This window comes from Oryzias melastigma, linkage group LG3 (genome assembly GCF_002922805.2).
Source record: "Oryzias melastigma strain HK-1 linkage group LG3, ASM292280v2, whole genome shotgun sequence".
NCBI lineage: Eukaryota > Metazoa > Chordata > Actinopteri > Beloniformes > Adrianichthyidae > Oryzias > Oryzias melastigma.
Window position 1 is genome coordinate 31802726 of NC_050514.1, and position 26442 is coordinate 31829167.

Genomic DNA, 26442 nt, shown 5'->3' on the forward strand with positions numbered 1-26442 from the left:
TCACTTAGTATCTGGTGCGCACCAGATTGTACCCAGAATTCTTTTTTTTTTTAAGTTCTTTTTTTTTTTACTTCAAAGCCAAATAGGGAAAAGCATGTGAGAGCTCTGTAAATCATTCCTCTGTCTTTAAAGGACTAGAGAATCAGCTGCTCTCAGAAGTGAGGATGCTGCTGCCTCGTTTTCACTCTCCGATTGATTAGCTGACCTTGATAAAGCAATAAGACGGGATGACACACGCCTCTCAAAGCTGCACTTTTAACAGGACCGAGCAGACTTTTGACAGACTGAGTGCTAATTCTGCCCTGCCTTTCATTTCCTCATGCCTCATCGTCCCGCTGTTGACCCCGCTGCATGACATTCATTTAATGTGGCCTGCTCTCAGACACAGAGGTGGCACATGTGACAGCTTTCACCATTTGTGTTGTTCTTCTCCTCATAACAAGAAGGAAAACAACATAGAAAAGGCAGATGAGAGTGTGTGCACAAGTTCCCTCATGAATAAACACGTGCACTATCTCATTTACCTTCCCTTCCATGAACTTCGTTTGTTATTCATCTTGTCCCCTCTCATTTTTCCTTCTCTTTCTACTTCATGGGCACAGCACAAACTCTCCCCCTCTTCAAAAAAATTAATAAATAAATAAGAGCGTGACTTTGAAAAACGACACGGTGGCTGAGGAGAAGGCGGCTTTTTGTCCTCGGTCTCATTGAGAGTCTTTTGCTATTCATTGGGGCAGCGCAGCCACGCCTGCAGGAGAGGCAATCTTATGCAGATCACATTGAGGGGCTTCATTACCTCGAAGCCAGCTACGTTTTGTTCTCCCTCAAGGGAAGAGCGAGGGGAGAGCAATGGCTTAGAAGAGAGGAGTGATGGAGAGCAAAAAGGGAGGGAAGGAAGGAAGGAAGAAAAGAATGTGTGCAGGGGGGGTGAGTTATCACACCTGAGCGGCAGCATCTTTATGGTAACATAAAAAAAAGCCATGTGTCTTAATGCACATGTGCAGATTGGCAGAATATTTTACACATTCTGAACTCATGCGCCTACGTGAAGTCACTCTAAAGCTCCCCAAAAAAGAAAAGCAAAAAGCCCAGGAGGCTTGAAAGAGCTCATATTACCGGATCCGGACCAATGACTGATGATGTGACATACATAATTCAGAGCTACAATGGATAATAAATAACCCTTGATGAATTAGTAATGCACATTTGTGTGTGTTATTGATCAGCTGTGACTATGCAAGCACGTATGTCTTGTTTTTCTTTGCGCCCCTAACTTTGCAACAGGATGTTTGTCACTTCTGGGGTTATCCCACCGGTCCTTTCTCTTGTGGAGCCCATTTAAAAGAGTGGAATTGGCTCAAATTAGAACGAGACAGAAAAAAGCATTAGTAACAGAAAAAAAAAACAAGTGGAGAAAATGTGCGAATGCTCTACAGCTTGTTAACTCTGGTTTGTCTTGAGAAAAGACAAACCAGACAAAAACAAAGACAAGTCTAAAGCACGTGTCAAAGTCATGGCCCGGGGGCCGGATCCAGCCCTCTGGGTAATTCAGCCCAGCCTTCCAGATCATTTTATTGTTAATATTGGCCCAATGTTCTCTTGTGCTTGTTTCTAACTTGTACAACTTTGACAAAATACAATTTAATGGAAATCAAAATAGTGAGAGTTATTTAAGGTTTAAGTTGATTTATTTTACAATAATGTGCCTGCTTTTTTTATAGTTATGTTAAAAAGTTACAATTTTAACGTTTTAAAAATGGGCATTCTGCTAGCTTTTTGGACTATTTTGGCTTTTACTAAAACTATTTTGGAGTTTAGTTAATATTTCAGCTACATGCTAGCTGTTTTGGCTAATTAAGATTTTTTAGGCTGTTTTGGAGTTTGGCTAATATTTACATGCTGTTTTGGCTACTTATGTCCTTTTTTTCATTTTTTGGGGCTATTTTTAAGTTTAGCTATTTTGTCAGCTCCATGCTAACTGTTTTGGCTAACCTATTTTTTTTTTGTGGTTAATTTGGCATTTAGCTAATATGGTAGCTGAATATCAGCTTCAGCATTTTTAGCTATGATTTTCTGCATCTTCAGGTATCAGCACTAGCATCTTCAGTGGCCAAATTCAGCTTACAGCATTCACACTAGCATTATATATATATCTATTTTATATGTTTTTCATATTTTTGTTAAAAAGTTTTGGTTTTAAAATCTTTAAAATGTAGTTTTGGAGTGTTCAATAAATGTTTATCCAGTTGACCCATGACCTAAGGTGTGTTGTGGCCTCTTGTGTGATTGAGTTTGACACCCCTGGTCTAAAGACTTAATTACACTGTTTCGTCTGTGATACATTTCTGTCGCGTTGCATTGACACCAAAAAATGCAAAGTTCATATATGAATCAGAATGTTTATATCGCCTCCATCATCTCATATTCTGCAATTTTCAAAGCAAACTTTATGCAGGCGTCAAGCTGGGGAAACTGGAGACAGACTTAAGTTTTAAAACAAAAACTTCTGTTGTACTTTCAAAATAAAACTTGATAACATTTGATTTTATGGCAGAGATCACAAACTCCCTTTTTTCTCACAGTCAACTCTCATGAATATATATGAAAATATATCTTCTTTTTTTGTGTGTGTAACACATTTTCCTTTGTTTTGATTAATTGCTGCTGTAGGGAACCCCTGGGGGGCTTCCGCCATAGGAGGGTGGAGGAGGGTTCTTTGATTGTTTAAGTTATGATTTGAACTGTCACTTGAAATAGTTCAAAAAGAATTGTTCAGAAAAAAATGCATATTTAAGACGACGTGCTCATGCAATAGTACGCATTAACACTGTAGAGAACACTGGCGTCCATTTTCCATCCATCCATCCATTTTCCTGACCGCTTTTTCCCTTTCAGGGTCGCAGGGTGCCGGAGCCTATCCCGAGAAGTAATAATGAGAAGTTTAAGATCAACTTAAACATAATTTTAATCTGCTTTAACAGACACATATGTAAAACCAAAATTGACTCAGAGCAACCAAGTTTGCCGTAACAAGACCAAAAGCAAACAGACAAATGCAGAAGCTGCCGCCAAATGAGGTGAGACAGTTGGGAGCAGCACATTATTTACTGAGAAACTCCAGCTTGTCAGTTAAATCCTTCTGCCTCGGAGGCCTGTCCTATCCCCATTTAGCACGGCCACAGAAAAGGGCCGGCTGGCACAAAGACAGGCCTGAGAGGGCGGGAGCATTGGCCAGGTTCACTGCTCTGACCCCCTTTCACCTCAAATCAGCCTATGAGCCACCCACCAGCATCATCCCAGCCCACGTCCCTGCCCAGCCTAAGAGCTGCTCATCAGATGTGCTCCAGACCATCCTGGCCCAGCTCTGGCCCAGCTGCCCAAAGTGTTAAAGGGCCAGGAGCCCCCTGCCACTCAGCCCATCTGCCAAGCTTCAGAGCGGAGTCTAGGATCAGAGAAAAGAGAAACACCAGCTTCTCTTTCAGCTCTCAGCTCAAAGCTCAACAGAGAGATGCTGGATAAAAGATGCTCTATAAATGTGGGCTGCTCTGACCCTGAAACACTGCGATCGTTTATTCACATCCAGACTCTCCAAAACTGATATATGTTGCAGATGTACTGCTGCATCAGCACACAACAACAAAGTTTCTCAGTATCGAGAAAGAACATTTTTATTTATAGAACATCTGGCTCAAGTAGAGCATAAAATGCTCTGAAAATATCTCAGTATTTCCTCTATTGATCCAGAAGACTGACTGCAACATGTGGAAAAAAAGAAGACTCATAAAGAGGGCTATGTATCATCCTATGACTTTTAAAGCTGGTAATTGTCTGTGATCACAGGCAGCTTTTGGTGACGGAAGCATGTGACGATCAGCTCCAATAAAAGCCTCTATCTCGCTCATTTCCATATGTCTCCTCGTGATCAAGTCTGCTCATTCATCGACCAAATCTGTGATGACAAGCCTTTACTTATTTTCCCAGCTGCCGTCGGTGATGAAAGCATAATCAAAAACATCATCAAGACCCCCACGGAGGGAGACGCCTGCGCCTGTTAGTCCCGTTACCTGCATACTCTGAAAATGCAAATCAGCTTCAGGTAATCTATTAATGTCACTTCAATTTTGTGTCTTTGCTTCAATTTGGTGGATCCTGACACATTTGGCATGGATGTGCTCTTCAGTTCGGTTTTTGGAGACGTAGACGAACCATCTGTCTGCGAGCCCGCTTATTAATCGCCCTGATAATGAAGCAGGCTCGCAGCCCAATCCTCCTGGGGCGCCGCTCGCGCCTGCTTCTTATGGCAAAACTACTTTCAGCGAGTTTGTCTTGCAGCGCAGATTATTGTAATTCACACCCCCTCAGCAGAAAGAGGAGGGTCTAGCGACCTGCTCCTAATTACCTGAAGTGTCACTTCAGGCAGACTTTGTAATTTCCATCTACATCACAACCCCCTTGTTATTTTCAGGCGGTGGCAGAGCCTCATAATTCTAGCATATGGTCGACAAACATACCAGGGAATTTGTCAGCTTGTTCTGGCCTTAAAGTCGAAGACCCCATTAAAGAAAACAGGATGTGCTAATCTTGGGAGATTTGTGCTCATCATGGCCAGGCTTGCAAAAATAAATTCACTATTGCTGAAATGAAAGACTTTCATTAACAATATTTATTTGAGAAGCTAAGGATATGCAGGAGGTGAGATAAGGATGGGAAGGATACATGGAATTTTAATCAGCTGTTGGGAAATGAGCTTAGTTCCGTTGTTGTTTGGAAGATTAGAAGCAGAGGACATTAGACAAATCCTGGATTTGTAAAACACATAAAACAAAAAATCAGCTTGATAACCTGAAAATTGCTGTGTTAGATTCTAGCTGTGCTAATTATTATTCTTATATTAATTAAAGATGAAATCAGCGTGTGTAATGTGGAAAGGTTTTCTCACAGCGATGAACACTGAATCCCCGTTAATGCTGTTGTTGCTCGGGCAGGCGGCTGGGGAGATTGGCAACTATCTCACATGCTTTTTCTCTCTCCTGAAAAATCTTTCTGATGCCGTAAGGTGGACTTAAAATAGCCCTGTAACCTGTGCCAGACTGAGAAGCTGCAGCAGTTGGACCCGGTGTGAACACACCTGAATGCTCTGAAGCAGAAGGATGCCAAAAATCTCTGCTTTTATGAGAGGTTCAGACTGGTCAACTGCAGCGAATGAGCTTTGGCTACCCTCTTTATTTCCATAAACATTGTGAGTTTTTCTGGACAGCTTCTGGAAAAAAAAAATACTGATAATACAACTGTCACAAACAGGTGGACATCTTGTTTATTAAATCAGACAGGAACTAAGCACAGCTAAAAGTCTACAAAGCTAAATCAGGGTCATACAGGGAGAGGTCAATCACGAGCGTGGGACCAGCATAAGAAAACAGGAGATCAGGTCCAGAATGAAACGCTCCGTAATGCAGGCAGGTTGATACAAAACAATACTTCCCACAGCGTGTGCCTCTATTTGCTTATGTGCTGCTTAATGGGTAACCAAACCCTAAAACTTTTTTTTTTTTTTTTTGTCTGTTGACCTCCATAAATGGGGCTTTAAATGTGCTGTCTGTTGGTTATTGGCAATTTTCATTTTTGATGTTGCTGGCTGTTCCCATTAATTCGGGGGTCCCCCACCTCTGGGCAATGAACCGGCACCAGTCTGAGGATCACTTGGTACCAGGCCAGAGACACTAATCAGGGGTCCCCAACCCTCTCGCATACCGGTACCCTAACCCCATCTATAACCCCTGATTTAATGGGAACAACCAGTACATCAAAAAACAAGTTGAGAACACCCAAAACGTTAAAAAGTCATGCAGCGGAAGCCTGAACCATACGCCCTTATATGACGAATTGAGAATGTGTAGGATTATAGGACAATGAACATAGTATGTATTTTTGATCATCGACTTTTGATCATTCTTGATTTTGAGGTATGATTAAACTAGTTTAAACCTTAGATCTTACACCAGATACATCCGAGTCACAGCACTTATGTAAACTGCACTAGTATTGCACTTTCCCTACTTTGATTATCCTTTTTTTTTCCTTTCTTTTTTGGTATTTGTAGTGTTCTTTTTTTTATCTATATTGCACACTCCCTCAAAATGAATGCATCTGGGGCATAGGCAGGCCCAGGGCACAGCCTGGGGGCACTGTGCAGACCAGGAATCAGACCACAGACCTTCAAAGCTGCCCCTTTAGAAATTGGTTTATGTGTAGGGCTAAGAAACAACCATTTTCCACAGGAGTTCTATGTATATAAATAATTATTAAAAAGGGACGGATTTAGTCCAATCAGTTCATGAACAATGTGTCATGAATCTATCCAACTCAAATGTTATTTTTGTCATTGCTTCATAGTAAATGTTTGTTTATGAGTCTGACTCAAAGTGCGGATGGAAAATAACTTCCTGTGGATGCTATTCCTCGAACTGCAAGAACCTCAGGCTTTGGCAACTCGCCTGCTGACCTCATCACTCTGCATATTCATCCGTGCATGCTGGTATGTGTCCATATGTGATTTTGACTCTTAGGAAACACAGGGGACAGACAGCTTTATAAAAGGATGGTAACAAAGAGAAGAATTTTTAGCTTTTTTTTTAAAGTACATTTCATAGAAATTACGAAAACACTGGCAAAAGAAATGATTAGTTTTTGTATAACCCGAGTGTTTTATTGCTTTGCTCTTGACTGAGAAGAAAACTTTAATTACAAGGTTTTTCCATATAATTAACACTTTTATTGCAATCCATAAAGTTTAACTAACCCTGAGCCAAAATCATTTTTTTTATTTTATTTTATTTTTTTTCTTGGAGCAACATTTACCCAAACGGGATGTGAAAAGGAAAACACTGGGGCGGACATCTCTACCATCTAAATTTACAGCTTTTCACGTCTTAAGTGAATTAATCCCTAATTTCACTGAAATGTCTTGCGGCAAAAAAAAAATGTTCTGCGTGGTTAAAAATGACAATTTAAAAAAATGTTGTTCACAAGGACATAAAAGTGAATAAATGAACGGCTGTGAAACTGTCTTGACTGTCAAAATGAGCTTTATTAAACTCGACTTTATTAAAGTCTTTATTAAAGACTTTATTTTAAGCAGCAGTTGTGAGTATAGTTGTGAGTATAGTTTGAGTCATACTCATTAATTGTATAAGAACTGGACTGGGTGACCCCTCCCCTCTGGTGTACCAAACAGGAAGTCCCCACTGGCTCTAAAAAGCCAAAATCCCAAATACTTTTAATGAGAAATAACCTGCTGTTAATCATTCTATTTGTCATAATAACCATTCTTGCTCTGCTACTTTTTTTAAACATATTTTTTGTAATCCTTTTTTAGTTTTTTTGGTTTTTGTAGCGAAATTATATTGAATATAGTAAAGTTATAGTTTGTGTAGGCCAATTTTAAGAGGTGGGAGTGTGGACCTCCAACAAGCCCACTCCTGATTGGTGAGAGTGGTTGCCGTAGAAATGTGGACTCAGACCGAGTGGGACTGACGCCGTCTGGCTCCAACATGGCGTCCATTTGATGAAAAATGGCGACTGAACTGACATAATTTTTATTGGAGCTGGAAGTAAACCCTTAAGGTTAAGTGCGCTGCTATGTATTGTTTCACTGGACATATCAAGGTGGTGACGTCACCCATCGAAAAAGCCTTACCTCCAGCCCTCGCGAAATTAGGCCACAACCAAAACTTCCTGATACTCTGCTCCCATTTTGAAACCACTCGAAACTGATTGGTCCAGGTCGGTCTGAGTCACGTTATCAGAGGAACTACACTTGCCAATCATGAGTGAGCTTGTTGGAAGTCCACTCCCCTTCAACTTGGGAGAATCTGTCAATAGTTGAGTCATAGCAGCTGGACTTGAAAATGTCTTCCTTTGAAAGGTTTGGCATTCCTATAAGTGAATTTATCAGTTTGAAGCCACTTGGATGAGCAGCGAAACATTTCAAAGGAAAACATAGTTGTTGTGACTCAACCTCAAAAGCATTTTCTATGGGTGACATCATATCCACTTGATCCAGTTCTCATATACAATGTTCATACACTACAATTTTTCTTTAATAGTTGTATTAAAGTCGCGCTTTTGAACCCGTTCTTGCATCCTCACTGATTTATGATCAACAGTTTGGCTGAATGTCTCCAGATGAGGTTGTCATTTTGGTTGGTTTTTAGCTGCTTAGCTGTTTTTTTCTTCTGCTTTACCAGCGGAACCAAATAGAAAAATCTCCTCAAATGGGATGCCGTCACAGAAGAGGCGCTGATAACAGACTTATCCCGGCTGCTTCCGCTAATGACATCAAATCCTATTCTGACGCGCCATTTCACCTCCAGTGAAGGGAGCACCTTTGCTCCTCGCTTCCTCTCATTGTTGCACTGTACTTACAGAGGTGATCCACTACACAATTAGAATGATAGGCACCTTCATTCTCAGTCATTCAGAGAATGAAAGTCAGAGAAAAGTCACAGAAAACCAGCCGTCTTATCCGACCAAACCTTTTAAAGGAAGAACAAAAGGTCTTTCTCCTTCGTTTCCCATTAACCTCCATGCTCCTTCACACACAGGAAACATGGCAACCTCTGTGGCCCATGTCACATATCTCATCCGGCTGTGGGGACCGCTTCCTACGGAAGATGGTGACATTCAATATAGGGGTTTTCTATCTAGCCGGAGTCCTTGACAGATAAAAGGTGGGTGTTGATATTTGTCCCTGCTCTCACTGATACAGCGAGGATACACTCTTGATAAGCAGGGAGCTGCTAAGACATTGATGAACTGTGGAGTGGAACTGACAGGCTCTGTAAGTGGATAACATCGTCAGAAGAAGCAGGCTGTTATGGTCCGGATTAGATTTTTGATTGTTTGGCGCAGGTGAGTTAACGCCGAGCAGAAACGCATCAGCACGCTCAGCATTGTCTGACTTCAATACCAGACACAATGCGGCATCTTTTCCACGTGCCATAATTGCATTTGAATGCTTCCCGGTTTCTGGTGCAGATTCGCTCAGCGCACTTCTCTAACATTCATTTATCTCAGCTCCCTGTCCTGTGGACTTTATTAGTTACCCACAGCTCAACACACTTCCCGTAATCCAGCGAGTCACACACACACACTTTTAGGGAGGGTGATGAAAATGAAACACTATGGGAGGAAAGTAGCGGTTTATGAATGTGAGATGAGCGAGATGAATGACTTCTTGTTTGTTTGTCCGGAGCATCTGATTCTTCCTGTGATGCGGCAGCACATGAAAACTTAACAAGAGGAAAACTCGTTTTCCTTTCAAGCCTTTCAAGCAAACAACCGAGCACCCATGAATGTTTAATTAATCAGGAGTGACAAAAAGGAACAACAATCAACAAAGAGATGCCGATTTCCATCTCTTATGCATTATTCTTCTGGCAATTCACAGAGTGCTGTCATCTTCCACGACTGCCTCGGATGGCTGTCCCTGCACTGCTCCGACAAAAACCCACGGAGGGCTGCGGCACTTTTCAACTCGGATCCAAAGGAGGGAGCAGCAGGGTTCAGACAAGAAGAGTTCACTATTATGCCGTGTTTACACGGATACTTTTGCAACGTCGTTTGTTCCCTTTTGCTTCCACCACAGCAGCAGCTAATAAGAATCAGCTAGAGTCATCAGTCAGCCGCTGAAATCTACAGTAAGCCATCCCCGCTTCAAAGAACTGACGCAAAGGCTGCCTCGCGCAGATGGGATTTAGCAAACAGATTCCATTACATACCTAACACCATCTGCCCTAGCGTGTTGTGTCAGCTTCTTGACAGGTAACAAGAGGCTGCTCAATGAGGAAACACAATAACAAGCACATACCGCCCAGCAACAGACCCCCGCACTCTCACTGAGCTCCTCCAGTGTCAAAACGGCATAAAGACACACTCTGATCTCCTCCTGCTACGTTTTTCTACAAGACTCCTGCTGCTCCTGGGTCAGTGGTGAAGTTCTCTGAAGAAAAAAACCAGTAATGATCCACTGACAGGCCTCTGCCAATCCTGCATGAATAATACATTATTATTAATCAGTGGCAATTTGACCACACAGAGGAAGTGGAGAACCCAGAGTAGAGGGAGTGCTTGTGTAACAGCGTATGACGGATGCATTCAGACCCTGAGCGTGCTCATTATGCCGACTCAACAAGCGAGTTTAAATGCTTAATTCTTTGACTGTAAATCATTACAGACTTCCAATAGATAGTGATGTGAAAAGAAGAATAAAGACAAGGAAATAAAACATTATTTTTTAAAATATGACAGAAATAAAGCCTCTGATCAATAGGGTAGAATATCTTTGGTCATCCTAAAGCTCATAAGTGACTGTAACAAGAAAGGGTAAAGAATGCAGAAGAACACCTCAAAAGCTTTGAGTTGTAAACAGTCAAACCTTTAAGTGCTTTAGGTGCCTGAAAAAGGACAACGGTTCTTCAACTCCTCGTGTCTTAGGCTGTGTTGAAATTCTTTCACTACTCACTGCATAGTTTACTATATGGTGCATTCACCATTATGTAGTACTGTCTAAATCTACACTTCTAAAATCGAGTGCCATAGAAATGTCCCAGAAGTCTTTGTGTCGATGCTGACTACACTGGCGAATATAGACCATAATGTAATTTTTTACCAAACCATCACCGTTTTCATCATCAGAACACAGTGGAGTCATAATTAGATGTCGTATCATGCATGTATTGATTACATTTTGACTTTTTGCAATTGGTGATGTCATACTTGCCGTTTGAAAAAAAGAAAAGTAGTGAGCAGAGTGTCCGAATTGCTTTTAAAATCCAGGGCACCAGATAGTCCTGCACTACATAGCAGATAGGGATTAGGTGGATATTGGCTGTCTGTGGGCAAAAAATGTCGTAGTGAATACTTGAGCAACACGCAAGGGTAAGTAAGGCCTCAAGGGACGCATTCCAACATGTTTTCCAACAAACCCTGCACTGGCATGTTTAAATTGGCTGGACAACCTGAACCAGGTAATCAGTCATGAGTAAGGCTTGGATATCTTGAAATCATGCAGACAAAGCGGGCTTCGCGGCCTGGACTTAACTATTTCTGAGCTAGGGTGTGGCATAGGGGCAATGTACGCCCATACGTCTTAAATGTGTGTGACTTACAAATGCTCCATGTTGCGTTTACCCCACACACCACAATGGTACGCTCCACTGTCATTAGGTGGCTATAAAAGCCACAAGGGAACAGCAGGACACACTCTTCAAGATACAGATGTACATGCAGATACAGGTGTATGTGACAAAAGCATTAAGTAGTTCGTGAGAGAAATTTAGCATTTTTGTTGTTCTTTTAATGTATTTATTTTTCTTTGTGCCATATTCTAATGTGTTTGCACTGTTTGGCCTTCCCCAATTGTGAGGTGAAGTTGACAAAAATCTTCTCACAGCTATCAGATTTTTTCTGTGTGTGTGAGGTATCGCTCTCTTGTTTTCTTTGACCAGGCAGACAGACTTGTAAATAGACCTCCTTGGTCCATTTCCTTGTACTTACTCAATATTTTCTATGCAATAGGCCATTAGAGAACAGTCAGCCTGGAAAGCTCAGACACTGATTAGTCTGAGGTGTATGTTAAACGTGGCTTACCAACAGCAGACATCTCTGCAACAGACGCGCGGTACGGGCCCTCGAGGAACTGTGGAGGATTGTCGTTTATGTCCTGAACTTTGATGATGAACTCGGACGGCGGCTCCAAAGGTTCGTCCGTGTCGGCGTTAATGACCTGGGCTGTAAGCGTGTACTCGGCTTTCTCCTCGCGGTCCAGCCTCTTCATGGCGTGGATGTCGCCCGTTAACTCATTGATTGCGAAGATGGTGCCGGCCCCCTCACCTGCCAGGACGTATTTGATGTTTTTGCTGCCCACATCCAAGTCTGTGTGCAGCTGCAATCAAAGGGAGAGACAAAATAGGGGGTCATATTAAAAGGGCACGAGCAGAAGGGGGTTTGATCATTGCACCATCAGTGGACAGCAGAGGTTCTCAACATGTAAAAGCAGATAAGTGCACTACATGCCTGTGAGGTGTTATTATTGCTGCGCTTTGCTGAAAGTGGTGTAGCCTCAGTACTAACGTGGCTCAACATAGCTTATGTTTTGCTAAATGAGGCCCGTTGGGGACAATAAGTTTATAAGTAGCAAAGGAAATGGACCATAGCCTACACTGTTGCTCATCACAAATGCATCAAATACACACAAATTGTGAAGTATATTGCTCCCTGTCGCTTTAAGTTCATGGAATAAAGAAGCTGCATTTGCCTTGAATGTGTGCTGGGCAGGAGCAATAAAAAAAAATAAAAAATCCATGAAAAATTTAAACTCTGCACAAAATAATTCATTCTTACAAATAACTAGTTACTGGACGATGCTGCAGGTTCCTCATTATTTTTGTAATTACAGTTTCATTAGTTCACTAAAGCGGCATTACATGCAAGGCTGAGTGGTTAGATCCCACTCGGTGCACGGGCTGGTTTAACTAATGAGGCTGACAATGCTACGTAAGGCTGTTCGCAACATCTGCGGCAAAAAGCCTCCGCCACTTTCACTTCTGAGGGTTAAGTAGTGAAGGCAGGGGGTACAATGGAGCAGAAAAAAGAGGTCAGAGCGGAGAGGGCACAACAAAAGAGAATATGTTTGGTTTTATTCACACGACAAGCACAGCAATTCCTCCACTGTAAGTCACCTTTCATGTAAACCTCTTGAGGTGGATGACTTTCAGAGGGGAGGGGGAGGCAACACTTACAGTTATTGACCAGCAGCTCAAATCTCCTCTTACTCTTTTTTTAATGCATGCCTTCAGAAATAAACAGTCACACACACCATGCACACCCGAATTCAGCAGTTTCAGTGTCCTTTTCTGACTTCGCATGGTTTTCCGTGGTAGACCCCGACTCTGAAGCCCCCGCCCCCAGTGTTACCATAGGCCTATTTTTATGAGTTCATAGTCTCAGAGGTGTTGTTTGAAGACACTGACAAAGCACATTCACTTAAATTGTCACACCTTGCACTTTTGTTTTCCTAATTGTGCCATCATTTCACATGAATGATGTAGCTCATTAACACAAATGCCTTACAACATCCTGCACACTGTGAAACTCTTTAATTGAGCTCAAATTAATGATGGTCTGTCACTGTTGTTACTTCTTTGGCGTTGCACGCCAGCAGCCCAGCATCTGTCTGCGTGTCGTTTCCAGCCAACAGCTCGTGTGTCAATAACACCACATCGACTGTTTGCACTCGGCCATGTTTTGGTTATTAATAAATCTGCAAATACCCGTCAAAGATTATGGACTAACTTTCACCGGAAGTGATTAAGATGTTGCGAAACATGAACACGTCCGCCAATAAATCTGTGTCTTGTAACAATAACTGTTTGTGGTGGTGATCGACATGTCTGACCAGTAAAAACAGCAGATTGTTTGAAGAAATGTAACACTAAGGTTTTGGCTCCGGTGTCGACGTTCTTTAAATTACCGTAACCATTTATGCTATGTATGTGATTCCAATGGATTTTGAAGCTGGGAAAATTTGCTATGCAACAGTTTTCATTGAACTTTGTTGTAAAATATGTAAAATATTGCATATCAGTGCAAAGTCGCCTTTCTCTGCATCAGAATGTGTTGGAATTGGGTTAATTGTGTAAACATTGGAGAATTATGATTGTTCAAAGAGTGTGTGTTATATTTCTGTTTTCAGTGACAGTTTCTGTGTTTAAAGGGTTAAACACATTCATCCTATTGCCAAAACATTCTCAATCCCAAATTGTCACATTTTGATGATGTTTTGGGTCTCCATAACTCGTCGTTTTTTGATGTGCTGGTTATTCCAATTAATTTAAACTTCCCCAACATTTGGGCCGCAAACCAGTATTGATCCGGTACCGGGACGTGAGCCGCACCGGTACCCTAACCGTAACCTTAACCCAGTACCAGTGATGGGCTCTTCGATTCTTTCTTGGGAGCCGATTCTACCGATTCGACTCCTTGGAAAGAATTGTTTCTTTCGAGTCTTGATTCGCGACTCTTTACAAATAATTTTTTGTGGGCCTTTATTTTACTGTAACCTTGTAAAATATAATGTTTAATATGCTAAAAAAAATCTGTTAATTTGCAGAATACACAAGAAGACTTGTGCATTTATTACATTACAAACAATTTTTTGCTAAATATTTAAATCAATTGTTAGCATGCTTGTTTTTTTGTTTTGTTTATTTTTTTATTTTTTAAGCTTTTCAGTTATAATTTTAAAGAATTAAACAACAGGAAACCCTGCGCCCCTGGAGGAATACTATGGGTTAAGAAAATGGATGGAAGTTCAAGATGAGAACAATTGCATTGATCCTCCATGTACTCCCCCCATAGCTGAGTCCCTGATTGGTTGAGGTGATGCGACGACCTCGCCAATGTTCTGATATTTGAACTTGTGCTAAAATCGCGCCGCACTCGGGACCTCAGATGGCATCTGTAGCATTAACTTAACATTAAAACTCGATGTCCCTGATGCCCAAATCACTTATGGTGTGACTGAACAGGCAGAGAACACACAGAAAAAAAAAAAAAAAAAAAAATAAGTAATGAATTGGCTCGGGTTAGGGTACTGGGTGACAAAACGGCCAGACCCCTGATTAATTTGGAACAGCCAGCATGTCAAAAAAATACAACTTGGGTATACTCAAATTAACAAAAATGTACTCAGAGTAGTCCTTAACCATGCGTCAATATGTGACGACTTGGGAATGAGAAGTCCGCCCATTCCTCTCTCTTGCCAGCACAGAGGTGCTGATGCATGCTTATATTTTTAGTCGTTTAGATTACTGTAATGCCCTGCTCTCTGGTTTACCTCAAAAATCTCTTTCAAATTTACAATTATTACAGAACTCGGCGGCACGAGTTCTGACGAGGACCAGGGGGCGGGAACACATTACACCAGTTTTAAAATCGCTGCATTGGCTCCCTGTGCGTTTCAGGATTGATTTTAAAGTTCTCTTAATGGTTTATAAATGTTTTTATGGTATTGGGCCTTCTTATCTCAATGATCTTCTTTTAAAGTACGAACCCTCGCGGACCCTGAGGTCCTCCGGCACTGGCCTGTTAGTTGTTCCTAAGGTGAGGACCAAAACACATGGTGAAGCTTCGTTCTCTCATTACGGTCCTCGCCTCTGGAACAGCCTGCCAGAGAGTCTCAGGGCCGCAGAGACCGTAGAGGTTTTTAAGAAGAGGCTCAAGACTCACCTTTTTAATCTAGCTTTTGCGTGACTTTTCTATTTATTGAATTTTATCTTCTCTTTTATTTTATTTTATTATTTTAACTTCTTCGTGATTTATTTTATTGTTATTTAAAAACTCATTTGTTTTTTAATCTAGTAACCATGTTTTACAATTATCATATTTATTTACTTTTTCTTCTGTTTTTATTTATTTTGGCTATTTATTTATTTATTTTTATTTTTATTTTTTTCTCAATGTTTTTATTTATTTTAAACTCCAGTGTTTCCTCACGGGGATCCTCTATTCTGGGGCTCCACCTGCGGGGGGGCGTTGTTGCTGCGGTGCCTGTTCTCGTTGCGGCGGCTGGGGTCCTGCTCTGTCGAGCGGGCCCTGCACTGCCCCATGCTGGGCGGGCGCTGCGGCGATACCCCCCGTGGTCAGGCTGGGTCTTGAATAAGGGGATCCTCGTAATATCGTTTCTACACAGTAGTACCAAGCCAGATTATTCCCAGAGATCTTTTTATTCTTTGTTCAGCTTCATTGACGAGGGTCTATTGGGGGGATCTTGGAGGGCAGAGGGCGGGGAGGACGACTGGGGAGAGATGGAGGTTGATTTTGTGTGACTTTGTGAATGTGAATTTGTTTTTAAACACTGTCCTTTTGTGTTTTTAATATGTATTTTATTTACTTTATGTTAAGCGCTTTGTGTTTCGCTGAATGAAAGGCGCTATATAAATTAATAAAGTTTGAGTTTGAGTTTGAGAATGCGTTGTCTTTTTCTAACAAAAGCTGTAAAATCCTGATTAAAAATAAACAAAAATGTATTTCAAAACTTTGATTAAACTGACTGCTAGTCAAACAGTTTGCAAAATCAAGGATCTAATTGGATACGGTCCTGATATAAACCAATCTTTTGTCACACAAAGCTGATAGACTTCAAGGTGAATTTCGCACACATTTTTCTCATGAATTGGCTTAATTCTGACCCTAGATATCGTGGATGCTTTCTACATACTTATCACTATCCAACACTCATTGCCATCCGTGCTAAACTTTACTGAAACAGAATTCCTGACATGCCCTATGGCTGTGCCATTGAAATCCATATTCACTAACAGCGTCTGGTATGGATGAAGTTGCATGAAGACACAATCATTATAATAAACTCTCCAGGTTAGAGTCATGTGAATCACGCTCACAGTGGAAGGATTTTTCCACTAACTGCGTTTTCTTCCTGCAGCACACCTCAGGCTGCTGTGGCTGTGTTAAACTCTACAGTTTACTACAGAAATAGCCAGCTTTTACATCACAATTATTCTATAAATGATAACACCGAATATATGTCACGTTAACAACTGCAACTGAGCTACTGTGCTAACATGTGGTCTTGCAGCGGCATAACTACAACCAGATATGAGCAACAAGAAAAAAACCTGCTTTTCTCAGAAGGAGAAGTCAAAAGTCCCTCAGCGATCAGTGAGTTCAAAACCCACCACAAAGATGAAAGAAAAACATTGAGGGTTCAACAATTAGTGCTGAAATCAAAGAAGACGGAGAATACAAACATCCCCGACAGAATACTCAGAAAATCAATCGAAAGGAGAGAAAAGTAATGAAGAGTTTCAAAACCTGAAATTGAGAAGTTTGTTTGAAGGCAACATGAAAGATATCTGAGCTTTGACAAAAGGAGCTTTGGCTGCCTCTACACAAGGAGTTTTTTTGGTCCTTCTGTAAGACAACACTGACTTCCACACACAATTTAATGTTGTTTCCTTTTCTAGAGACAGTATTAGGAGAGAAAAGTCTCTGCCGAGCAAGATGCTGCTCATATTTCTGAAACACATGCAGCAATCGTAATATAACATTACTTTGTTTATAGGTTTGTAATTGCATTGTCGAGTTGATATCAAGCTGGGGAAAATAAATAAAAACCAAGATGAAACTTTCTTGGTAAAAAAAACAGTAAAACTGCATTTTTCTTCTTTACCAGGACTGGTTTTAGTTTTTGCCCACACAGTTTTTTTTTTCCCTTGTTACAAGTACAGACTCAAGTGGAGGAAAGTGTCTGTACTCAACTTACAGTATTATGCAAAGTGAAGTAGCACCAATCCAAATACATTTTTAAGTTGAAGTGGTGGATTTCAGAAAGCTTTTTGTTTAATTTATTTTTTCAGTGACAAGAATCTGTCCTGTGGTCTCGGTGACATTATAGGTCGCAACTTACAAACACAGTGGTTGAGAAACTACTTTACAAAAAGGCCAAATCATGTTCTTTCTTCTGAAAGTGAAAAGCCACACGTTGAGTCATCCGTTTTTGCCCGAAGCTGCAGCTTTAACACTGAACTAACTGAAAGTTGAGGTGAGCTGGCTGTAACCAGCCGTGGCTCTCAACACTCCCCTGAATGCCCTGGTCGCCCACTTTGCAGACAGCCTTCACACTGGAACGCACAAATGGTCATCAAAGACTGCAATTACTGAGGGGAGGGAAGAAAAAGAATACTTTCACAGGTCCCCGGTCATTAAACGAGTTTCCTGGGAAACTGAAAAAACTGAAACGGCACCGACAATCAGTGACATTGACTTTGGCATCCAGGAAACAAGCCGATAATAGGAAACAACATAGTGGAATCGTGCTGATTATGAGCTACAATACGCACTGAACACTCAACAGACACAGTGAGCACAGGGTTAACAGAGCCCTCAAACTAGCAGGCTGGCGTTGATTTGGTGTTTTGAAAATGAGCATTAAATCAGATTTTAATTGAGATGTTGGGTGAGTTGAGCCTGAAAACTGAAAATGAATCTTGACTCTTCAATACTGATAGTAATAATGTGTAAAACAGAGATGCATAGATCCAGGCCTCAAGAGCCGGTGTCCTACATGTTTTCCAACCAACCAGCCATTAAAGCTCCTTATTGGCCAAACACACCTGATCCAGGTAATCAGCAGCAGATAAGGTAGGATTTCTGGAAAACGCTGGACCCTGAGGACTGACTTTGAACACCCCTGCTTAAGGGAACTGCAAGACACACCTGCACTTCCTTCTCTACAACCCTGTATGAGCCCGGACAGCCCAAAAAGCTGCATCACCGGTAAGGGTCAACCCTTTGTACGGGTGCATGTGACTAAGACCTAATTAGTGATTTTTGTGTTTGTTTGTGTGCACATGTATGTGTGTGGCTGTTTCTGAAGATAGGGATCACTGATGTCAGTGTTCAGGCTGCAGAAATTCCCTGAACACTGTTCTTGAGAGGCACCACGCCGGCACATATCTTAGTGTTTTGAAGTTTCAGCCCAAACTGATAAAAAAAGAAAAAAAACTTGAATGATGGAAGCAATTTCCCAGTGACAGGATGTAACAGTTGTCACTGGCAGAACAGAAATGCACACTCTGTGACGAGCACACCTCCGCTTGCCCGCTCCAACTCCAGAGGAGCTGCTCATCCTGCCATCGCACTGAGACATGTCCATCCCCACCGAGGGTGAGCTTTAACAGCAATCACCTGAACAATCACTGACCTAATGAGAAAGATTTGACGGATTCGACTTCCCTGCACCCAAACTGGATCGCTCACGCCGTGCAGGAGGGAGTAAAGATTTTGTTCTGTATCAGGGCAAGTGGCGGTTAGGACGTGAGCTCCTCCTCCTCTGCATGTCGCGGCAGGACTGAAGACTGAAGTGAGGAGCAGGAGGGAGGAGATGCTGTCAGTGTGATGAAGAGCACACTGCAGACAGTAAGTCAGACTGCTGTCTCCCATTTCCAGCAGTGTTTGTTGGAAGTGGCGCTCGGAGGCTGCGACTGCTGCTGCATTTAACCCGCAGCATCACCCGCGTTACTTTTGTACTCGTTAATGGGAAAATGTCTGATTTTTGCTTTTAGAATATGAATAATTTTAGCTTAAGGAGGTGTGCCTGAATATTGTATTTACAAACGGTTCCCACTGCTGACCAATCTGCGGTTTATAAACCACAATTTCCCCCTCTGTTTGACCTCGTATGATCGGTTCAAAGTCATGTAACGTTGGCTTTGTGACTAATTCATGAAAAGTAGTGACCCCATTTCCATCTGTTTATTTTATAAAAAGAAAACAATGTAAATGTCATCTGTGCACTAAAAAAAAAAAATATGTATTCCGGCTTTTGTCTCCAATTAAACCGTTCATGTGTAAAAACTGATGCTTGTTTCAGCAGCTAAAACCAAAGAAAAATGACAAAACCACAAAACTCCTGACAAAAGCTAGTTATTTCCCACTTAACATTGTGAGGGAAATGGTTGAAGTCACAGTGTCACGTTTTCTTTTCTTTTTACAAATGTGCCGAGCATAATTAGTCCTATGTTATCAGGACAACCGCTGCTGGTGTTTTCCTGCTCAGCTGACGCATAGTTTCTGTTCTCAGAACTGAAAATGGCTGGCTGCTTGTTCTGTGAAACATTAACTCGCCAATCCCAAGAATTCACAATAATTTGACAAATATTCAAAATGGAAGATGTGTGTTTCAGCCGCTGCCTAAAATAACCAGTACACCAGTCAACTTCAGTCAGTTGAGGAACAGGCTAATGCAGTCTCAGTTTTCATAGAGTATGGGCCCAGTATGGGGCCAGCTGGTGCTAATCAAATCCACTGGATTAACAGATCAACTGGGAGCGTGTAAACCCACATAAAACACTTGCAGATGACATTTGAGACGGTGGTAGCTCTTCCAGCTGAGCTACAGCCCAAAGTTCTGCAAAGCCTCAAACTTTAACTTTGTTACTCTGACTGGACATCCCAGCAGATTCATCCAAAAGTCTGACTAAACAATGAGTCAATGTTAAACACCTACATTTAGCAGGCAGATTCTTGGTCTCACAAAAAAGATAAAAGAAAAAAGACTAGAATGAAGTGGGAGAGTAAAAATGATTCCCTCTTAAAAACTACATGAATTGGTCCCGTGTCTCCCCCTCTGGCCATCAGTGGGATTTATTACCTAAGAACTGGTACTTCCCGGTCTCCACACTTTCCATCAGCCCCTGCTGTCCCATCCAGAAACCCCACAGTACTTAGTCAAAGTTCTGAGCTTTGTTCAGTGCGAAGTCTTGTTTGTGCCGCTCTGCCTCCATCACTGAGCATTCTCATCCTGGCTTGATCTTCTGTTTCATCTGACGGATTGTTTGCCTCCTACCCTCCCCTGGACTCTGACCACTCAGGGTCTCTGATACCCTCATGAACATGTTTGACCCTGATTTAGCTTTGTGGACTTTTAGCTGTACTTGACTCATGTTCTCCTGCCTGTACCAATAAATCCGTACATCATAAGTGGATGCAACTTTGATTAGCCCAACAGATACTTCACAATACACTTGTCACAAGCATGGCAATGGTATATCCCATTTTCAGGAACTGCAAGCCACACCTGTGTTTCTCTTGAGATGCTCCTCTCTACGACCCTCCACGGGTCAAGACGACCAAGAAACCTGCAACACCCAGAATTCTCCATACGAGTGCAGAGAACTAAGGCTTCAGCAGCAGGAGGAGTCGGTCTCCTTCAAGTCATTTCTTCAACCGTGAGCTCTTCTCTATTAAAGATCAAGCTTGATTGAAGCAGGTTGTGCAGAAGGGCAATGATCTCAAACATATCAGGAATGTTACACCAGCATGATCTGTGCGGGGAACTGAAGAGAGTTGAGCATAATTAACTATTTATATGAATAAAAAGACTTATTAGCATGTTGCCTCCTTTGTTCTCAATATTTTGTCCTGCAAGCGATTCTACAATTAGTGCAATAAAGGGAGAATTATCAGTGTTTGTACTTTAAAACACTCTGAAACCTAACTGGAGCTGTAAATTGCAGGACAGGACTTCATTTCTGCTTCAACTCCACATGCCATGTTCAGATGCTGGTAACAGAGACGCTCCTGTTTAACAGATTACATCACCAGACAAGGAGGAAATGTCATGTTAACTATTAAATATAGAGAAGACGCATGCCGTTATGTAAAATGTATAGGGACCCCAAGGCCATCATAACCCTACATATAGTGATTTAACAGCCAGATGTTGACCTTTTTCTGTTCAGCTCAGTCACTTCTCATGACCCAGTTCTCTTCATCCGGTCAAAGTAATCCAGACGCGCTGAACAAATCCAAAAGTTCTATTTTAGGGGCCACATTCTGCAATGAGGAATCAACAGTGGGTAATTCATTGCCAAACCTGATAAAATTAGAGTCTCTCTGCAGCCTTCGGCAAACGCAGCCTAAATAGTCACTCCAGATAGAAGCTGCTCAAACAGGCCTGGAAATGAAATGTCGCTTCCTCCCATTTGTTGGATTTTGACTCTGTTAATTACACCTACATGAATAATCTGTAATTCTAAATATTGCAATAACATTTTGAATGTACGGAACAGATGGTGCGATGCATGATATATGATACACTTAGCTATTCTTGGGAACATTTTCCCTCCAGTATGTCTCATGGCACGTAGCGGTTTATCAAATTAGACAGAAAAGTTCCCTGCTGGTGCGAACCACTACAGACTGCGTCGGAAAAAACCATACAGCAAACGCCAGTGGTGCTGTTGCAGAAATTAAAAGCTTAATTCAGAAAGAACGCAGCTCCCAAATATACTCAGCTCATCGCGGAACAAATGAGGGTGTCAAGCGAACGCCGTTAACTGTTAAAATATTTGCTAATTTCTTCTTTCTGGTAAGCGAGTATAGATTTTTTTCTTAACTCACTTCAACAAAAGTATGATTATCTCTTATACCGCCTTGAAAACAATCAAATCTAAAGGGGATTTGCAAACATCATTTGCAGTAAAAACAAAATAAAAATCAATATTGCTTACCAGAGGTCAATCACGGCATTAATGGAGGCCAGAAAGAGGAAGAAGTGCCTGGTGTGTTTTCCTGTTCGTTTATTAACACTGCAGACAGTCTTGTTTTATTGAAACAATAGGAAAGAGATGGTGTCATGACCCATGTGCACACCAAGGTGACGCTTTGTAATTGAAGCCAGCTCCACAAAGAAAAGGTACAGTAATTACAATCAGTGTGGAGACTCTGTGTGTCATCTCCACTCGCTCCCACAAACCTGTATTTTTATCTTCTATTAGACACAGATCTAAATCATTTGCAGCCATCAGCCTCTGCTTTCATTCTCCCTTTCTCCCGGATAATCACCAACTGATGAGTCTAAACACCACAACAGAAAGACACAGCACTTGTTCTGGATTTTTTCTGTGCAAGGTCAATTAAGGCTAATGTGGTCCACGTCCATCGCAGCACTTTGAGCGATGGCGTGTGTGCCGTCCTCCTCGCCGCTGGCTCCTTCTTGCTTCTGGAGAATAAGTCAAAGTCAAAGCAGCTACCTTTTGTACAAGAGGGCAACACAATTAGATTTAGCCACCCATGAAAAGCATTTTGTTTGCGAGTGTGGATGCACACGGGGATAGATTTTTAATCACGGGACGGCGCGGTGTCTCCTCAGACCCAGCCGGGAAGATAAAAACATTTCTGCAGCATGCAGTTCGGCCACATCGGAACTCCTTTCAAGAGTGTTGTGTTCACGGACCGCTCGGGAGATTCTACAGTTCCTGCTCATTATAATGCATTGTTAAAAAGCAGAAAACATTGCATTGTACAATCAGAGTGTTTGCCCGTGTGCGGTCCCCTCAACAACAGAAAACAAGTGCATTTCATGACAGCACCACGTGTGTCCTGTGAACAGAGTCGAGCCTTTTCAGGGGAAACCTGTTTTTCTCAGCCAGGAAAACCCTTAACAATAAAGAGAGATAAAAAGTGCAAATGATCTCAGCCTGCAGGTGCTGCGGTGCACACGCTGCGTGTTAAATAGACGCGATTTATTTATTTATATCTTTACTAGAACCTCACCTACTGTCATTACCCTACCTGTGGGCCTCCATCTCATCTGTAAACACAGCAGGGCAAAGGTGGGTGGGGGCTGCAGGGATGCTAAACAAAACAAGCTTAATCAAGGAGCACAACAGTTTTCTCTTTCTGCTGCGTGGCTGACCTAATCAAATCAAGGAATGAGATTGATTTCACAAGGTGCAGATGGATCCCGTAGCAAGTTTAATTCAACGCGCCGCCTCTCCGCTATGATGCGTGTTTTCTCGGTCCAGATGGTGCTGCTCGGGTTTGTAATTCACATTTCAGGATTTTCTCTCTTCTTGCACTCTCTCCCTTACTCCAGTTGTCTTTCTTTAACACTCTCTCATTGTTTTTTTCTAAAAGAAATTGGAGTTTTTGTGGGTAACTTTAACAAGTTTATCGAGTTTAACGAGGTGGGAGTTTGTTAAGAGTCAGAAACAACACAAGCAAGTGGATGAAGGAAGCTGACCTATAACCAATCTTCAGCCTTCGTCTTAACTGCCCTTATAGGTGGAAGCTTCTCTGTCTTTCTTGTAGTTTTCCGGCTATTAATTTAGGAGTGCCATGATGTTTTTCTGTGGACAGATTTTTTTTTGCTAAAAATAGGCAAACCTGTATGGCTACGGTCCCCAACCACCGGGCCGTGGTTTGTTACGTGTCCATGGATCAAATGACGCCGGGCCACAGAAGAAATAATCAACTGTTCAATTCTTTTGAGTGTCAACAATCTTTTATTTTGAAAAATAAGCGGATTCTCTCGGCTACGCCTTCAATCAAATGAGTTGTAAACTTTGATCAGGAGATCAAACTGACAACGTCTGAACGATATTTTATTTGGAAAAATCTTTTGGTTTTGAAAATCGACTCTCAGTTACATTTCAGTCTATTTAGCGCTAAAGGTAGTCCGGCGGCGTGCGACATGAGAAAAAATGGATGTGGAACGTTTCTTTGCAAATGGATAAGGGCGCGTGAAGAACCAGGGCTCGTTTACTCAAGGAGCTCAATGATATTACTCTAGTGCGGGTCCTTAGGCAAGACTCTACTGCCGAACTAAGTAGTCGCTGGGGGGCCATATCTGGATCTTTCTATCCCCGGATAAAAGACAGGGTTGAATCAGGAAGGGCATTCAGTGGAGGCCCGTGACGGGACAGGCTGAAAGGTGAACAATAACCTATGAGCTCAAGAAAACTGCTATACCCCCTAGGATACAACTGCTCCTCTCCACAACCCTCCACAGGCCTAGACAACCCAAAAACCGACAGCCTTCATGCGGGTCAACACCTTGAGTGTATGTGACTGAGGCTGAAATGTCATATAAAAATAGACCAGCCAGATGTGTAAAAAATAAAATATGCATAAATTAAGAAGAAATTAATAAGTTGTGAAAATAAAGTGCAAACTTTTTTTTTTTTTTTTTTTTTTTTAAGAAACCACAGACTCTGAGGTTTCCAGATACTTCCATGAAGCTTATTAATCTCCTTCTGAACACTTTCCAGATTTAAACAAAACACATCCAAACATCAGCAACACCACATGATGTTATGTAAGCCGGTTTCTCATTGAGAATGCAGATGATCTGTTATGTACAGTTTGTAGGACGGAAAGCGACTCGCGCACAAAAATAAATACCCCAAAACTGCAGTGGACAAGAATCACTATTTCCCTTTCTTTGCATTCCAATTAGTAGGTTTCAACATGTATTTCATGGGCTTTCATGGAGTATATATAGACATGCTCAAATTTCCATAATTGGAGGGCACGCGGAGTCTGAGCCATTCTGTAAGGCTCATTCCTGCCGAGAAATGCAGATGTGCTCTGCTGTGCCTGTTCGAGCTGTCAGAGTCATTGTTTTCAACCTGGGAAGTCTTGCAAATTAGCAAGTTTCAATGGCAGCTGCAGCGACTCAAAAGGAATGCTTGTTGGAGTTGAAAAAACTTCAGCAGGTACCATATACAGTGAGTTTTTTTTTTTTTTTTTTTTAACGTAGGGGTCGGAACAATGGCTTCCGACAGCTTAGACAAAGCACTTTTATTTGCATTACAGCAAAACGAGCTCCAGAGTGATTGTGTAAATATGGCCTTAATGGCTAAATCTTGTTTTGTTTTAACCCGAAGTTTTGCAGTTTCTCTGCGACAAACGGTATAATCAAATAGACGAACATCAGCATCTTCTTAGAGCAGGGGTGTGCAACCTTCAGGTCCATTTTTGTATTTGTATTTGTATTTATTTATTTAGTAGGGACGGATATAAAAACATAGACATACAGCAAAGCAGCAGTCCCATGCCCATATCATCATGCTTGTAGCAGGAGCTAATTTGCAGCATTTGTCCCCTGATGGGCTTTTTATACAATAAAATAATCGTGATAAGGCATAAAATGAAGTGACTGGTTACAAAATGACAAAATTGTCTAAAAACAGAGACTTGTTAAAAGGATAAATATATACGTACACACACATATACATATATGCATACATACACCTAAGCCAACCTCACTCAAACATGTGTGCAACGCTGCTGCTGGTACAGCCAGGACTTTGTCTGTTTTTTAAAAAGACTGAAGCTGGTCATAGATTTCAAATCAGCAGGATTACCAACTATAATCCAGAAGGAGCCACAAACTCTCCAAGAAAAATAAAACAATAATTTATTTTTATGCTACTGCAGCTATTATGAGAAATGTACTTTTTTTTTTTTTTTGGTATGACTTAAACATGTAAAGAAAAACAATAGCAGTTTAAAAAAAATGAAATAGTTTATAACTCTTGTCTGAGGTTTTCATGACATCCTTTCAAAATAAAAGACACCTTATGCTGTATTTGATTATCTTAATGCAGCAAATGTAGGTAGTGTCATGTCAGCAGTGGAAAAAAAAGGAAAAAACAACATTTTATGTTATCATTGGCAGTGCATCTTGGCCAGAAATTCACAAATCAGAACTAAGTGACCCATTCTGTATTTTTTAGACCATGAAGAAAATTTTGAATCCTATAATCCGGCGTTCCTTAAGAATGAATCCTGCCACTACACTAATGTCCAACTGATTTTTGTTGATAAAAGGTTCTGAAAATCAGTCAAAATGTTTTACTTATTTTCATCAAGACCATAATAGAAAAGGTCCCCTATTTTCCCCCGCTCTTGGGTTAATGTGAGATAGCTTTCAAACTCAGTCACAGAGACACAGAAACACAGCAGGAGCGGCTGTCATCCAGACACGCCCCCTGAGTGAGATAAAAGCCCCGATAACCCCTCAGCCAGCAGCCGTGGTGTCTAGCTCAGGATCACATGTTTGACAGGCAGCAA

At 41.5% G+C, this 26442-nt stretch overlaps 1 protein-coding gene across 3 annotated transcripts in view; it reads right to left on the bottom strand.

Moving 5' to 3' along the window:
• Positions 1-26442, bottom strand: part of cdh8 (cadherin 8) — a 150214-nt gene that overhangs the window by 82366 nt on the left and 41406 nt on the right. For all 3 annotated transcript variants that reach the window (XM_024295500.2, XM_024295497.2, XM_024295498.2), the window contains exon 3: positions 11650-11944. In XM_024295500.2, coding sequence (XP_024151268.1) covers positions 11650-11944 — 295 coding nt within the window. The remainder of the gene's footprint in view (positions 1-11649; positions 11945-26442) is intronic.